We start from the raw sequence: 13,515 nt of genomic DNA, 5'->3' as shown, positions 1-13,515 counted from the left end.
ACGTTATTACAATTTTTCTTTTAAATTATCAACATAAAAAGAGTCTCTTTAAATCTTCCAGTGTCTGAAAGGTCTAGTAAGCAAGTTAGGGCCAATGGACAAGTCTGCATTTCATGGTCCATGTACGGGTCACAATTTCTTGACCCTGGTCTACTGAGGCTGTTAAGGCCCCGTCACACTTAGCGACGCTGCAACGATCCCGACAACGATATGACCTGTCAGAGATCGTTGCTGCGTCGCAATGTGGTCGCTGGTGAGCTGTCAAACAGGCAGGCTCACCAACGATCAGGGGAGCAGCGACATCGTGGAAAGAATCTTTCCACGATGTCCTGCTCCTGGTTATGAGCCTGCTGAAGCCGGAGCAGGCTGGTAACTATGGTAAACATCGGGTTACTAGGGGCACACGCGCTCCTAGTAACCCGTTGTTTATAATGGTTACCACTCTGCTACGGTGAGCGGGAGGTTACCGCTCGCTTTAGCAGGCTCGTAACCATGATAAACATCGGGTTACTAGGGGCACACGCGCACCTAGTAACCCAATGTTTACCATAGTTACCAGCCTGATCGCTGCTCCCGCTGGTCACACACAGCGATGTGTGCTGACCAGCGGGAGAGCATCGACTAAAAAATGGTCCAGGACACTTTGCAGCGATCAGCGACCTCACAGCAGGGGCCTGATTGCTGCAAAGTGTCACACATAGCGACATCGCTGTTGAGGTTGCTGTTACATCACCAAAACCGTGACACAGCAGCGATCTTGCTAGCGATCTCGCTATGTGAGACGGGGGCTTTAGTCTGGGTCAAAAAAACTGTTGCCAGTCCACAAACCACAGTACAAATACAGACAATGATATATATACATGAAAAGTTAGACCTAGAGTAATCACTAAAATCAGGCAATCACAATACTTTTTTTTTCAGAGATATTAAAGCTTTTATATTTTGCTTTATTTATTTAATTATTTTTTTGCTCTATTAAACAGTAAGAATAATTGTCAATTTGGACAATTTAATTTATACTCCTCTGTTACTTTATTGGTTTGTTAACTAGAAATTTCCAGTTCTAGTTATTAGTTTTTTGAATCATGTTTCAGTAGTAAAACTAGCAAAGAATACCAAGGTGGACACCAGAAAACATAGTACCACTATAATCAGTGTAAAGAGTAAAGAAACCCGAGCAATATAATAACAGTAATAACGTTTTTGTTAAATCTATACAAAATTACAAATCTGACTGACTCAGGGAATAATCACAACTTTTTTGACCCTGAGAAAGCCGTTTTTCCAAAGATACATGTGGAGATCTCATCTCCCACATAGTCCTTTTTGACTGCCCTGAGGTGTTTGATAGCTATTTATACTTCATACTATTTCTTTTGGTTATTTTAGCATATAAAGGATCTTCCTTATCTGATTTTTTCATGTCGTTTTATCTAGGTTTGGCTCATTGATTACACTGTATGCTTGGCTACATTAGCGTATAGTATTTACTTTTACAGGTGTTCTATATTACGCCCTTATTAATGGGTTCCATGTTGTGGGTGCCTGACCATACTAGTACTTTATGCACTTTTGTGTATTTTCGCTGGTTTTATTTGTGTTTTCTTCTATATAGTGTAATTTTGAATACATTAAAATAAACTTAATTTCTGTTCTATAGATTTGATTTGATTATTGGATATGTCTTCTTTGTACAATGTGTCTTTTTTGTATTATATTGCTAAGTTTCTGTAATAAAATACATGATAATCATATGTGTTTTTCCGACTTTTCAAGATTCATTGCAGATAAGACAACCTGGGATGTATATGAACAGTTCCTATGGGGAGCAGCATTTATGATCAGCCCTGTACTTAAGGAAGTAAGTAAAAATTACATTCCTCATAATGATCTTCCATACTCACTGTCCAGTCATTGGAATAGCAGATTAAATATCCCAGTTCCAGCTGAGCCTTGAAATCTGCAAGAACTAATCCACATATTCACTGGGCTTTCTTGTCCCTTCTCACTTCATGACTGAGTCAGTGTGAGTGCTACCTCCCCAATAGAAAGGGTCATTCTCCTATATGACTAAATCAAAAATCTCCAACAGGTCCTCCAGCTATAACTGGTCATTTATAGTATTGGTATTCTTGACGCTGGGATTCTGGTGCGACTGCAACCCCTGCATCTATATAGTTATGCTGCTGAATTTTTATTATAGCCCTTCAGGGTATGTCAATCACATAAATGGTAATAGTACAATGGACATCGAAAATAGAACATATAGTTCACCTTCTTAAAAAATATATTTTATTAGGAATGCATTAAAACTAACAAAAAAGAAAAAGCTGAACAAGAAACAACTAATACAATGCCCTTAAAGATAGGGTGAAAATAGGGACCTAGGATGGACAAATTTATTATAAGACCAGGTGACTCCAGGGACGCTGTAAATCCCTACAGAAATGCATTATATACTGATACTGCCTAGACACAGAGGCTGGCACCCTAAAAGATAAATGAGAGATAGTGTCCCCGCTCAACATTGGCTCTCCCTAAACAGCCCTATAGATCCCTAACATATAGAAGACCCAGATGAAGATTCCCCTTAATATTGGTCCAAGACGATTGATCAAAAAGGTAAATGGCAGATAAGGTTAACTGTAGAGAACCAGAACCGTATTCCACAAAAAAATAAAGTATGAATGAGAATACTTATTGTTCGCTACTCATGCCTCAAAGCAATTACCCATAATAGAAGGTTCATCAAGAGGCTAAATACTTAGTGGAGAAACACATGCTAAAGATCACTGGTACAGCATGGAGTGGCACCTTTTATTATAGGGAAACGCGTGGTGCTGCGTCTTTTATATGTTCTACCCTTTAGGGTTTGTGCACACATAAATATTTGCTGCAGACATTTCTGCATCAAAATTGTATCTATTGGTAGGAAAAACCTCTGCATAAAATAAGCACTTTTTTGCTGCATTATTCATGCATTTTTTACCATTCATGGGAATCAGTGAAAAACGCTGGAAAAAACGCTGATAGAATTGCCATGCTGCAAATATTTTTCACTTTGCTGGAAAAGTAAAATGCTGCATTTTTTGCATGGAAAAATTAGGCAAAATGCGATGTGAGAACATACTCTTGAGGTACAACAGCCTATTCACAACTGTTGCTTTCTCATATTCCCTATAGCCTTGCTCCTGACTTGAAAGTTAAGCACATAAAACACATTAATTGCATGCAGCACTGCAGAATGTTGACCTCAGCGGTCGCAGCATATGTAAACTATGACTATGGCTGAGCACCCATAACCCAATTGGATCAGGCACTAAAAGTGTACATCCGTAAAGCTCAATTAGTGCCCAGGTCTGGTTTAATATTTGGGCTTTATATGATATGCAATAAGTGAGAGGAATGTCCATAAAATGAAAAACAGCAATCTGTGTCAGCTGAACATCACTACAACAGTTTTTCAGCAGTTAAAATTCATGAGGAATGCAAAAGTCACTCTCTGATGACTTTTTCACAAACACTTTTTAGTTTCATTACTATGTCTGAGCTGTGGACCTCCAACTTTGATATAAGCTCAATTAATCTGAGCCGTGGAAGATTAGGGTTTTAAATTAATTATATATACAAATTGCCTTTTCAGAGAGGAAGAGGACTAGAACTCTAGTGCTGCCTATTGGAAGCATCAATCCTAAAAGTCAAGATTGACAGTTTAACGAGCCTTTCAATATGACTTAAAATAAAAGCCAAAGCAGAATCTCAATTTGCAGACACAGCAATTTAGGGTAATGCCCCTCTTCGGTGCAAAGTATGAGCTCTGGTTTGGCTAGGTGAGAGGCTTAATACTGAGATCTAAGGGGTAACGTTTCTCCTTGAGGATAGTGACAAGCCAGGCCTGTCATGTCAGAGTGAGGAGACTTATACGCCATGCATGCTCCACTTTGAAATTAAATATGCAAATTGCCTATTCAGAGAGGAAGATGACAGAGGAACATGCATGGCGTATAAGTCTCCTCACTTTGACATACCAGGCCTGGCTTGTCACTTTCCACAAGAAGAAACTTTACCCCTTAGATCTCATTCATCATATAGATTGCTGCCTTTGTAGCCCATTTGGACTGTTTGAGTGGCAGATTTTCCTGACAATAAGGTGTGTAGCAGATGTGTCATTAGGTACAGATTGAAGAAATAAGGAGTTAACCAATACTTACTAAACTCAGTGGTAACTGTATAATTTGATAAAGTTCTACATTAGGGCAAATTTATCAATCTAATTACACCAGAATTCTAGTGTAATTTGTGGCATTAAAATTTACTCCATGAATTCCATCATATTTATTATGTGTTTTATACACATTCTATATCTTATCCGACAAGGGAGCGTGTCCTCGATGAAAAGAGGCATGTCCTTTTGGAAAATAAGACTTAATGTGCAACACAATGTGGCAAAACAATGTGACACAATTTTTGATTCAAATTTCTGGCTCAAAGTAAGTCACCTAGTAGTTGGCATAAATGTAGACTGTAAAATCTTAGAATTAGATAGATTTATCAAACAACATGAAGCATAAGTCTGGTTAAAGATTTTCTAGTCTACGTTTGTGCTGTGTAAGAATTAATACATACTGTAGTATTGATAAATATGCCCATTGATTACATCTGTAAGTCTAATAGCATTATTATTTATTGGTCTTTTGCATTTATCTCTTATCCATTTTTGCTTAATTGTAGAACGCCAGAACTGTTGACGTCTATTTCCCCAACACAGTTTGGTATGATTATCACACAGTAAGTGCATTGGCATTTATATATTCATTGGTTGTAGCTGTTAACGGAATGCATGAGAAAAATATGGCTTTTTTGCTCTAGAAAGAGTGAAACTTTTGTTTATGAGTCTTATCTCTATTCAAGTGAATGGCGCTTAGCTGCTGTAGTAGCCATAGGATAACACTTATGGAGATAACTTTATGCTTTAGCAAAACAAATTTCCTCCTTACAAGATACAACATTTTTTTTTATTATTACATTAACATAGCAGTATAAAAGCTTGTTTTTTTGCATGATTAGTTGTAGTTTTGATTGACATCATTCATTTTATCGAATAATATACTGAAAACCAGGAAACAAAATGTAAATGATGAAGAAAATGTTTTTACGATGTTCATTGAGTGGTAGAAATGACCCGGCGCTCTGATTCTTCAGGTCAGTACGATTATGGTAAATTCAAACTCGTTTAATTGATTTTATGCTTAAATAGCTAATATAAGATTCTGAACTTCATGAAAACAAAACTATCGGTGTCACCATTTTGTGAAACTTGGAACTTTCTTATTTTTCCATTAATGGAGCTGTGTGAGGCCTTGTTTTCGGGGGGTGGTTAGCTTCAGTTTTTAGTGGTATTATTTTAGTGTGCATATGTTTTTAATGCTCTTTATTGAATTTATTTATTTGATTGCTTAAATTGTGTAATGCAATATTGAAGTTTTGAAATATACATTATAATTTGCAATCTCCTATTGGTTTTATAGGAGTAAAAAGATGACGGCAATAGTGGAGCCTTTAGTAAGACACTGGTTTCCATGGAAACCTATTGGCACTATGCAATCTTGTTGTGGTGGTCAATGGGTGCCTAAGTTGTCGGAATTGTGCAACTTAAATGCCGCTGTTAAAGCTTGATGGCGGCACTTATGTTGTTAAATAGCAGGAATCAGATCAAGTCCCATTGAGTTGAAATTATTGTCATGGCCATGTTCGACTTTCCACCTAGCATGCTATGCAATCTATATATCAAGAAATCAAACTGCAACATTCACAAATAAGTTTTTGCTCTTTTATTTTTTCTCACCTTATGCATATACATTTTTTTTTCAGCAATGGGAGAGTGCAGCAAAGAGGCAAACGCTGTTTCACACACTTCTGTGTTTTTACAGGTCTCATGCACAAAATGACTTGTTCACATGACATTTGTACACTCTTAGAATCAGAGCAATTGAGAAACAATTCTTTAATTTAAAGAATCAGAATGTATGTACCCATGTGTCGACTCTGGTTACCTAGCAAATGTATACAATGCACTAAAGCCAAATTTTACACTAGATTTTTGGCATAAAGCATCTTGAAATATCACCATTTTTTGTGCAACTTCAAGATAAGGGTGCTACTGAACAGGTACCTGAACGCAGTGTGAAAGCACTGTAAGACATCAATGAAAATTCTGTTCACTGCTGTTAGAGGTAGATGCTGTCTGTATAAGACAGCTGGCACCCACTGTGTATGAAGCTGACTCAGATCTTGGGGCAGCTCAATGCACCAATAGAATTTTCCAAGCATGTAAAACAAATGTACAGAAAGGGTTGAAAAGCTAAAAAAAAGTAATCATTTAAACTTTGCTCCAAAAATGTGTCTTCTGATTCTACTATATTTTTTATCATTATTAATATGTACAGTAAAGCATTTTCTAATAACTGACACTGTTCTTTTGAAGGGTATTAAAGTAGAAAACCCTGGTAGTAAGAAAACTATGCCAGCACCATTAGACCGCATTAACCTTCATGTCAGAGGTGGCTACATTTTGCCACAGCAAGCTCCTGCTTTGAATACCAATCAAAGGTAAAAATGGTCAATATTAAGAATATTCGAAAAAATTGGATTATAAGATAATGTATGGTAATGAGATTTCATTGGCTCAAATATTGTAGAAAATTTTCACACTTGACTTTTACATATTTTTGTTTCTATATTTTTTCCCCAAACTGCCTCTTCTGTTAATGGCCTTCAGGCCCTCAACCTTGTACCATACACCCATAGTCATGTCACTGATTCCTTCTGTACCTATATATATATATATATATCTATAACTTTCCTCTTTACTCTCCAAATCACTTCTCACCACCTGTAAACTTGACCCAATCCCTTCCCACCTCATCCCAAACCTTACCGCAGTCTTCATCCCAGCCCTAACCCACCTCTTCAACCTGTCACTAACAACTTGTGTCTTCCCCTCATGCTTCAATCATGCCTAGATCACACCCATCCTAAAAAAAACCATCCCTTGACCCATCCTCTCTGTCTAGCTATCACCCCATATCACTTCTCCCCTATGCCTCAAAACTACTGGAACAACACGTCCATCTCAAGCTCTTCTCCCACCTCTTCTCCTGCTCCCTTTTTGACCGCCTCCAATCTGGTTTCCGACCGCACTACTCCACTGAAACTGCCCTGACTAAAGTCACCAATGACCTACTAACCATCAAATCCAAGCAACGCTACTCTGTCCTTCTCCTTCTGGACCTGTCATCTGCCTTCTGCATCACAGACTTGGCCCTATCTTGGATCTCCTCATACTTAACAGACAGGACATTCAGTGTCTCCAACTCACACACCACCTCCTCATCTCGCCCCCTATCTGTTGGTGTCCCCTAAGGCTCTATTATAGTACCCCTGCTCTTCTCCATCTACACCTTTGGCCTGAGACAGCTCATAGAGTCTCATCGCTTTCAGTATCACCTCTATGCTGACGACACACTGAACTACCTCTCTGGACCTGATATCAACTCCTTACTAACCAGAATACCACAATGTCTGTCCGCTATTTCATCCTTCTTCTCTGCTAGATTTCTAAAACTTAATATGGATAAAAGTGAATTCATCATCTTTCCACCATCTCGCTCAACCCCCCCATCTGACCTATCTATCAAAGACAATGGCTGTCCACTCTCTCCAGTCCCACAAGCTCGTTGCCTTGGGGTAACCCTTGACTTTGATCTCTCCTTCAAACCTCATATCCAAGCCCTTTCCATTTCCTGCCGACTCCAACTCAAAAATATTTCCCGGATCCGCACATTCCTCAACCATGAATCTGCAAAAACCCTAGTGCATGCCCTCATCATCTCTAGCCTCGACTACTGCAACCTCCTGCTCTGTGGCCTCCCTTCTAACACTCTCCCACTCCTGCAATCTATTCTAAACTCTGTTGCTCGACTAATCCACCTGACCCTGCGCTATTCCCTGGCCTCTCCTCTCTGTCAATCCCTTCACTGGCTCCCCATAGCCCAGAGATTCCAGTTCAAATCCATAACCATGGCATACAAAGCCATCCACAACCTGTCTCCTCCATATATCTCCCGGTACTTACCTCCACATAACCTCCGATCCTCACAAGATCTCCTTTTCTACTCTCCTCTTATCTCCTATTCCAACAATGGCATACAAGATTTCTCCCGTGCATCACCCCTACTTTGGAATTCTCTACCCCAACATATCAGACTCTCGCCTACCGTGGAAACCTTCAAAAGGAAGCTGAAGACCCACCTTCAAAGCAAAAGGTGGCTACTTTGAAGAACCTAGAATATAAGACATATTTTTAGTTGTTTCGCACTTTTTTGTTAAGCATATAATTCCACATGTGTTAATTCATAGTTTTGATGCCTTCAGTGTGAATGTACAATTTTCAAAGTCATGAAAAGACAGAAAAATCATTAAATGAGAAGGTGTGTTCAAACTTTTGGTCTGTACTGTATGTTTATATATATATATATGTATATATTAGTATATACACTAATTGTAGGGCCTAAAATATATGATTTATTCCTTAGTATTATCAATTTAAACACACAAAAAAATATGACTCTGTAATGAAAAATGTGGTCTTATATCTAGCTGGATAAAATATAAATAATTATCAGTAGGCTACTATTAGTGGTATTTACTGTATATATTTCCAGGCCTCAGTACGTAAATAGTATGTGTATTTATGAATTAATATACATACAAATATACATTTAAATTGATAATGCTAAGGGATAAATTGTAAATTTTAGTCTCCAAAATTAAAATATTTATTAGTACATTTGACTTTATTTTTTATCCATTCCTCTTTTTCAGTCGATTGCAGCCATTGAAGCTTTTAGTTGCTTTAGATGCCCAACAGAATGCCCACGGACATCTTTTCTGGGATGATGGTAAAAGTATTGGTAAGTATTCACACTTTACATCTTTACATGAACATAATGACAGACTTTATAGTTATAAAGGAAAGTGGCAAGCCTCATATCTGCCATTTACTATATTATTTTGATGAATATGTATCTGCATTTTATATTATGTGTATTGTGTTTGTTGAATCCTTGCTGAGTGTGATATTCCTTTTCCCGTACCTAAGCCAGAGATTTATAATTTCTATTTTTTTTTCATTTGTCAAGTGAACTTATCAGGCTCGTAGTAAAAGACTGATTTCACTGTGTTTTTCTTTTAGACTCGATTGATCATGGAGTCTATACTATGTATGAATTCCACGCAACTTCTGTAAGTACGTGTGATGTGCTGTGTGAATTTATTAAAAACATAATTTATCTGTCAACAAAAACAATCTCTTAATTATAAAGATATTGAATTGTCCATATTAGTATGAGATATATAAATATATAGGGCAAGGTTCAAATATCCAACATTAATGTTGCAAATAAATATTTAATGAATTGACGAATAAGAGATCTAACAAAGGTTACCTTGACTCAGATAACACAGAACTCGATTATCACATCACAAAATGTATAATTCGGAATGTAACTTGACAATGGTCAATGGCTTGTGAAATGTTATATAATTCCTCTTAACAGAAATAACCTTTTTTATGATACGTTTCAAGATGGTGCATTGTAAGCCATGATAACCTTGGCTTCATCTGTATATACATCCTAACCAGTTCTTATAATGGTGTACATAGTATAAATAATTGCTCTCTACATTTTCACCAACATTGACTACACATTGGTTAGAAAACCTAAGATAGAAACAAAAAAAAAACATATACCCTGCTGTAAGTAAGCAAAAAGCAATAGTCCTTGTAAGTAAGAGAGGGCACCCAGTAAACACTGTTTTTAATTTAAAAAAAGCATAAAACCATCCCATCAGTGCCAAGGTGTACCCAATCGGGATGGTCTAACAAGAGGTTGGTCTAACTAGAGGTTAGGACCATCCCTATTGGGTACACCTTGGTGCTGATGGGATGGCTTTAATGCTTTTTTTGATCAAAAGCAGTATTTAATAGGTACCCTGTATTATTTTTATACACAATTGCTTTTTTGCTTACTTACAGCAGGGCATATGTTCATTTTGTTTCTATGTTAGGTTTTGTTTGTTTAATCACCAGTGTGAACATGCTTCTACACGTTGCATGTATACTAACTTACAGTATACTCCGTTCACTTCTTTCGGTTTTACTGCACATTGGTAAATTCAAATGTGCAGCATTAACCGTTCCATCAGTATGAACACATGAAATTGTTATATCAATGATATAAAAGATCTCTATATGCAAGATGATTCACTTGCTACTTTACCAGGAAAAATTGCTGTAACTTCTAAAAGAGACCATATATCGCACTGAAATTTGGACTGTACATACCTTGGTTCATGAGAAACTGATTTTTTTAAGCAGGTGTTGAAAATGTCCACTTTTTGCATCCAAGCATGCTTACACACATCATTCTCTACTGTTGAATGTATTCCACAGGACGTCTGGGGTCATAGCCTGAATTTCTTGCTGTATGTGCTCTCGCAGTGCCTGTAATATTCATGGCTTGTTACTGTATACCCGCCCCTTCAAATGATGCCAAAGGAAAAAAATCCAGAGGTGTTAAATCAGTACAGTGACTCTGTACCGGTGAACACAGCTTTTCTTGGCCACTCATTGACATGTGGAATACGACATGGCTGTCTACTGGGAAAGCCTCTGCAATGATTTCTGTGGAGATGTCAGAAGTCGTGTTTCACATCTTGAATTGTTTCCTCAGACAATTTTAGACATCCTCCATTATGCCTATCCAGTAATGTTCCTGTACATTCCAGCTTATTTGCCAATGACTAAATACATTGTTTGGACTGCGGATTTTGACCTCCAAACTTCTTTAGTAACTCACTTTGGCACCTCTTTAAGGACTCAGTTTTCCAATATCGTTTCACAATGAAAACATGCTCCTCCAAACTGTATCTGTACATTGTTAACAAATGAAGAAGGAATTAGACAGGAGTGAAGTACAAACACCACACAAAAACTAGTAATGCGCAGAAAGACGTGCAGCAAGTTTATCTCAGAGTAGAGACAACCCGAGGGGCGACAAGTCGGCGAGACTACTCAGCATGAGTATGTTTCTTGTCAGTGTTGCTGAGGTTCATTGCACACCTACTTCTCATAAACCAAAGTTTGTACAGTCCAAATTTCAGTAAGGTCAACCGTCTCATTTAGAAGTTACAGCAACTTTTCTGGGTAAAGTAGAGAGTGAATTACCCTGTATAACTCTAACTACAATTTTGGTTATTAAGTAAATTAAATTTCATGTTGTGTCGGAAACTTGACTGTCATTTTTATTAGTTGGGATGCCACACAACTGCTATGGGACCCGTGAGTTTGGTTGCCCATTGCTTAAATTCCTTTCTCCTGCTTTCAGTCTATTCACTATTCCCAACCTCTGCTGGATATTAACAACATAAGTATGGAAGATTTCTATGAGTAGGGCTTATGTGCAGAGCCTGCTTCATACTCAGCATATGATGGCTGTTTTACACAGCAGAAATTTGCTGTAATTGGACCTAGCTCTGATTTCATTAGTTAAATCCCTGAGATTACATAGTGAACAGCAACTATGGCCTCTAAATGGTTATTGGTGGGACGTTCCGTCATCCCCATTGGGTCCAGGTTTAAATGTACGCCCCAAACTTTCAGGCTTGTACGCAATAATACAACTTTCTAATTCTGTGGCATCTATTTGAATGTTTTAATTGATGAAATTTTCTGAGTGAAAAAGTTTCTTCCAAAAATAAACTATGTCTGTGGAATAATTCACTAAATATATACCCCAAACGTTAACAAATGTTTGTCTGAATGATCTAATTCTGGGTTTAGGCTCGTTAGGCATATGGATTTGGAAACTTTCTGGAACATTATGGATGTTGAATGTAATCCACGTGCATGATATAAAGTTATAAATAATTGAGCTTGGGAATTTATCCTTCTATACCTTATATGTTGTCAGTAATGCATTTATCTTCTTATCCTTATTCCTTACTTTAGACATCCATAACCTTCACAGTGGCACATGGCAACTACACAGACCCAAACCATCTTATATTTAATGAAATTAAAATATTTGGATTTTCAAACCCCATTTTCAGCTTCATTGTGAAAAAAGATGGTGTGGCCCAACCTTCTTCCCATAAGGTTTCCTATGACTCAAACACAAAGGTAATAATATTGAATACATTAAATGTATTATATGCACATAAATGGGATTTTGTTGTCCGTAAACAACGTGATCTGGGTCACCTAAAAATGCTTCATGTTCATGGTATAATAGTTTTTACCAACAAAGAAAACCTAATTATTAAATGTACTCTCTTTACAGGTTGCTCATATAACTGATCTTCATCTAGACTTTGGAGAATCATATACCATTGAAATTAACAGTAATTTGTACAGGATTGACTGTTATCCCGAAGAAGGTTCAAACAAAGAGAATTGTGAACAACGTGGATGCTTTTATATTGTATGTATTCAGATATATGTCTTTACCAAAATATATATATTTCCACTAAATCTTAAAACATTTTTTATTAGTAAAGATAAATTCAGAACAATTGGAATATGAGTTCATCAGGAGTATTCCATCCATATAGTCACACGTGTGCAACTGTTGGCATATACAAATAGAGCCTTCGTTAAACTAACACACTAGAAAGGTATCAGGTTGCAGAAAGGTAAGAGGTGGTCCACTATAATCTTTATTGTGCACATTGATTTACACCATTGAAATATGTATTTTTTAAAATACATTCTTTTTTCATATTTGCCTGTGAACGGTGCTATCTCTGCTCGCACTGTGCCGATCGCATAACCCCCGGCTGCAGCCGCCGCTGATATCCAGTGATGTCACGTCAACTTCCAGACTCTGAAAGTTGAGGTTGCATCACCAAGGTGTGACCCAGTCTCATGCAGACTGCGGCCACTCCCCTTGATTGACAGGGCTGTGGGTGGTGTTTTACCACATGTCACAGCCCAGTATAGAGCACGCTCTGCAGAAGATTTTTTTCTCTCCTTCTCTGCTTTCATTGGCACATGCTTTTGGGGCTTTGCTCATCCCATTCTAATCCTTTTTTGTGGATCAGCCATTCAATTCTACATAATCTATCACAAATTGACGAAAAGATGAAACAATGACTCTAGCTCATGTTAACTATTGATCAACAGTTTCACCCTACAATATTGCAGATTAATAAATGTATTTAAAGTTAACCTGTGCAACTGCAAAAAGAATCCTTGTATCGCCAGCCTTACAGATTTTATAAGGAATACTTCATGCACTGCACTACTGTAAAGGCTCATTGAGACATCGATTTTTCTAATACAAGTTCTAACCGTATTGTTCAGCTGTGGAACTCATACATACAGTGCCTACAAGTAGTATTCAACCCCCTGCAGATTTAGCTGGTTTGATAAGATGCAAATAAGTTAGAGCCTTC

At 37.5% G+C, this 13,515-nt stretch overlaps 1 protein-coding gene across 1 annotated transcript in view; it reads left to right on the top strand.

Moving 5' to 3' along the window:
- SI (sucrase-isomaltase) overlaps positions 1 to 13,515 on the top strand; it is a 414,470-nt gene that overhangs the window by 308,113 nt on the left and 92,842 nt on the right. Inside the window, exons 43-49 of the mRNA XM_073674817.1 lie at positions 1,777 to 1,861; positions 4,732 to 4,788; positions 6,485 to 6,609; positions 8,884 to 8,972; positions 9,254 to 9,303; positions 12,071 to 12,241; positions 12,402 to 12,542. Of these exons, the coding sequence (XP_073530918.1) occupies positions 1,777 to 1,861; positions 4,732 to 4,788; positions 6,485 to 6,609; positions 8,884 to 8,972; positions 9,254 to 9,303; positions 12,071 to 12,241; positions 12,402 to 12,542 (718 nt within the window). The remainder of the gene's footprint in view (positions 1 to 1,776; positions 1,862 to 4,731; positions 4,789 to 6,484; positions 6,610 to 8,883; positions 8,973 to 9,253; positions 9,304 to 12,070; positions 12,242 to 12,401; positions 12,543 to 13,515) is intronic.

Source organism: Phyllobates terribilis, unplaced genomic scaffold (genome assembly GCF_046119375.1).
Source record: "Phyllobates terribilis strain yellow unplaced genomic scaffold, ASM4611937v1 Scaffold_3__8_contigs__length_932513732, whole genome shotgun sequence".
Classification (NCBI taxonomy): domain Eukaryota; kingdom Metazoa; phylum Chordata; class Amphibia; order Anura; family Dendrobatidae; genus Phyllobates; species Phyllobates terribilis.
Note: the sequence above shows the minus strand (reverse complement) of the source record. Positions and strands in the feature narration are given on the sequence as shown.